General features: G+C 41.0%; 1 protein-coding gene across 1 annotated transcript; it reads right to left on the minus strand.

The window, feature by feature from the left end:
• Positions 1–1,860: 1,860 nt before the first annotated feature.
• UBTFL1 (upstream binding transcription factor like 1) lies at positions 1,861–3,108 on the minus strand. Its single transcript, XM_068556076.1, has one exon. The coding sequence runs from the start codon at positions 3,094–3,096 to the stop codon at positions 1,861–1,863; it is 1,236 nt and encodes a 411-aa protein (XP_068412177.1). The 5' UTR covers positions 3,097–3,108.
• Between the last annotated feature and the right edge of the window lie 1,077 nt (positions 3,109–4,185).

The raw sequence follows: 4,185 nt of genomic DNA on the forward strand, positions 1-4,185 counted from the left end.
GCATGGCAGAGAGGGCAGTGATTCCAATCAGTTTTCCCCAGTGTGTCCGATCCCCCCAAACACACACACGCACACACACACAGCACTCTTATGGATGTGATTCTAGATTCCTGTCCTGGTTGCAGCAGAAGCATGGAACCATGTGGTAAGTGAACCTTCAGGGTCTTGGCTTCTGAGGTCGAAGGAGCCACAGAAAATTCTTGTGACCTATTTTGTGGCTGGACTTTTCAGTATTATCATCTGCTAATTGTCTGCTATCTAAGGGTCCCACCACCCTAACCTGAGGACAGACAGAGCACCTGAAGTTTACTGAAATCTGTTAGGAGGCTGGCACAGACTGTGGCTGGAGTTTTGATGTCTGTCAGGAGCATTTGCAGAGAGTACGTAAATTATCATTCAGTTAAAAAGGATGTTAATCTATACTAATTTATTATTATTAATTAGGTCTTGCAGAATAAAGTTAACGGTATTTTTTTAGATATATACTGAGAAGGTTAATACTTCAGACTGGTTTTTTTGGCATAGAAAATTGACCTCTCTCCCCAGATGGATTTGAATTTACCTATGAGAAAATTGACATTTGGTACTTTCATCACTGTATCCCCTGTAAGTGGGACAAGGCTTAGAAAACAGTAGAATCTGAATTGGAACATGTATGATTTAAAACCATGATTCACAACCAGAGGCAATATTGTAAATATTGCCATCATTTTCTGAGATCGTTATTTTATACTTATAAAAACACTTATAAAGAATAAAATATTTCACTAAGACATCAAGGAGTAAGATGAACTCTCAAAAGTCAACAGTTTTCATATATAAGAACACAACTACTTGTGTGATGCTAATGTCCATGAGAATGAAAAAATGAAAATAGCCAGGAATGTTTAGAAAAGAAAAGTTTAATGAGATGGCACGGTCTTTAAACACATTTTCAAATATATCAGTAAATCACAATAAAAGCAGTGTCAAACTGGTACATGAATTCCCAAACACTAGTCTGTGGACTAAAATACTTATACACACAACAGGTACAAAGTCATAACATAATACCTATAAATTAAGTGTATGGTAAAAACGTGGTTCACTTACAACCTGAAGCATTTGGAAGGAGCTGGACCAGAAACCAGAATACATTTAGACATGGCCTGGAAAATTAGTGCCAAGAGTCAAAGGGCACTGATTTTGAGAAGCATTTCATTCAGATGGAAATGGTGTGGTTCTAAGAATTTAATTTCTAATTTTTGAAACCAGTAAGAAAAATCTCAGTGATAGCTAAGAGATAAATATACATGTAGAAATGCTGCTGCCGACATACCCCTGCCCACTCACAAATTAAGGAAGGGCCAACTCCTCACTTCAGAGAGCAGGATGAAAGACATCAGGAGCTTGACAATTTTCTTAAAGGCAACTCTCCTAGCTCCAGTCTGTCAAATCTCCCCCTCCCCACTTCCCGTGCAAGAGTCCTGAGAGACAGGACCACAGAGAAGGGAGACGTCACAGACTCCTCGGGGGTCCCTCACAGCTCTGGCAGCAGAAGATGAGGAGAGCAAAATTTCTCTGTTCAGGAAACTCAGTCTAGCCCAGTGTGCACTGCAGCCCAACCAGCTCATTGTTTATTCCAAGAGTCTTCATTGCATTGACTGTCTCTGGGGGTGGACTTGGGCTACAGGGAGGAGAAAGAAATTACTGTACAAGATGCCTTCTATCCAACAGGTCCCTCCTACTTTATATTGAAGAGGGAAGGAAAGAAGGAAGGCAATGAAAGGGCACAGGGAGAAGAATGCTTTAATTTGATGCAGATGCCATGTCCATTTGCTAGGAAGTTCTCTATCCCATCACTCAGATGGTGAACAAAGCTCAGTTGGAATCTGAGTCAGAAGAGTTCCCTGAGGTAGATGAGCTGGAGCCACTGTCCTCAGACTCACAATTTTCATCTTCATTCCCACTGCTGTGGTCTGAGGAGTTGCTGCCTTCCTCCTCTTCCTCATCTTTCTCGTTTTCTTCTGATCTCCCTGAGGCAGGAGAATGTTCTCCAATAGTGTTTGATGATTCTACCTCTGGAGACTGAAGCCCCTGCTCCAGTCCAGGCCCTCCTTGAAGATTCCCTGATGATGGGAACTGCAGATCCATCCTTCTAACCTTGGGGTTTGGGCCCCTTGTCATGCTCATGTTCTTACGCTTAGTATAGGTTGCCTCTCTGTAAGCAGCATATTCTTCAGGAGACAAACTCTTGAGCCAGAGATCAAGGTCAACCTTGTACTGTTTCTGCAGTTCCTCAGCCTCCTTCTTATAACGCTCCTTCTGGTTCTGTGGGACACGCTGCCAGCATCTACTAATCTCCACCATGCGCTCCCTCAGGGGAACCACTTGAAGCTCCCTACTCGACCACAAATCCTGGTGGAACTTGTGATATCCATTCATAGGTGGCTTCTTGGGCTCTCCATGGAATTTTCTCTTCATGGATAAATTGTTTTCTGGGGAAGACTCCACTTTTTGCACATTTCCCTGAAACTTCTTTGGTGCTTTGATTTGGCTTCCTTTGGGGACATCAGATTTCGTGGAGTTCTGGACTAGATCAGGGTGCTGTTTTCTGAATAGTGCCATTTTCTCCTCAAACTCCAGTTTCTCCTTCTGGAAATCTTGACTATATTTCAGCTTCAGCTGCTCTGGAAGCTTCTTGTATTCCTCAGACAGAACCTTGGTCAGCTCCTGGTTGCTCATCTTAGGGTGTTTTTGGCTGTACTGGGGTCGCATCTCTTTGAAAAAGCGGAGGTAAGCTGTCAAGGGCTTCTTGGGTAAATCAGGATGCTTCTTGCATTTTCTGCATTTGTAAGGATTGTTAACATTTTCCTTTGCTTCCAGGACTAATTCTTTCAAAGTGCGAAATTTTCTCAAGTTATAAGAAACCTCTAACCATTTGAGTTTGCACATTTCCCCAGAAAAATCTTTAAAAGCTACTTTTTCCCAGTCCATCAGCGACTGGGTTGTTTTGAACGTGTGCCTGTCATTGGATGGAATGTTATTCTCCATACATTCCAATAACTTCACAATGTCTTCTTTGGACCAGTCATCTTGACCTTTAGGCAACACCATTTCTAGGTCTTTGGGGCACCTATATGATCCCAGCAAAATCTTCAACTTCTTCACTCTCAAGATTCAGAAGGTGAGTTATTTCTGGAATCCTGTAGTTTGTGAGATTCTATGTTCCTGAGGAGAAAGAAAAGGAAAGTTACTCTCCTATGAGATACATGAGAGAAGCACACCCCACTACGGATATGTCCCTTCTATCATTTAATTTCCCCTTAAGAAAGTAAATGAAAACTGGCCCAATTTCTGAGTTGAGATTAATGTTGAGCATTAAGCAGCTTCTTTTGCACAGTTAAAAATCCTCAGGCCCCATCCCAACATGTTTTCCAATCAATCTCACCACTTCTTTTATCTACAAGTGAACAAAATAATTGACTGGCTACTAGCTCAAAAAGCAAAGGATATGAGAAAAAGATGAGAAAGTAAATAATTAAAATGAAAGAGAAATGCCTGAAAAAGAAAGGGCTTTAAAATAGCAATGTGATACTACAGCACATGTGTAAGAATGGTCAAAAATCACAGACGGGAACATCAGCAAACCCTGAGAGGATGTGGAGAATCAGGAACTTTGATTCATTGCTGATGGGAATACAAAATGATACAGGCATTCTGAAAGACAATATGGCAGTTTGTTACAAAACTAAATATCCTCTTACCATATAATTCAGTAACCATGCTCCTTTGAATTTGCCCAAATCAGTTGAAAACATGTATCCATTAAAAAAACCTACAAAGGGTAATTTATAGCAGCTTTGTTCATAATTGTCAAAACTTGATAGCAACCAAGATGTCCTTAGGTAGGTGAATGGATAAAGAAACTCTCGTACATCCTGACAATGTAATAGTATTCAGTGCTAAAAAGAAATGAGCGATCAAGCCAGCAAGAGACACGGAGTATATTTGAATGCATATCACTAAAGGAAAGAAGCTAATCTGAAAAGGATACGAACTGCATGAGTCCAACTGTAAGACATTCTAGAAAAAGAGAATTATGGAGACAGAAAAATAATCCTTGGTTTCCAGCAGTCTAGGGTGGGGGGGGGGGAACTGATGAATAGGTTGTCACAAAAGATTTTTAGGGCAGTGTAACTCTTC

This window comes from Eschrichtius robustus, chromosome 11 (assembly GCF_028021215.1).
Source record: "Eschrichtius robustus isolate mEscRob2 chromosome 11, mEscRob2.pri, whole genome shotgun sequence".
NCBI classification, from domain to species: Eukaryota; Metazoa; Chordata; class Mammalia; order Artiodactyla; family Eschrichtiidae; genus Eschrichtius; species Eschrichtius robustus.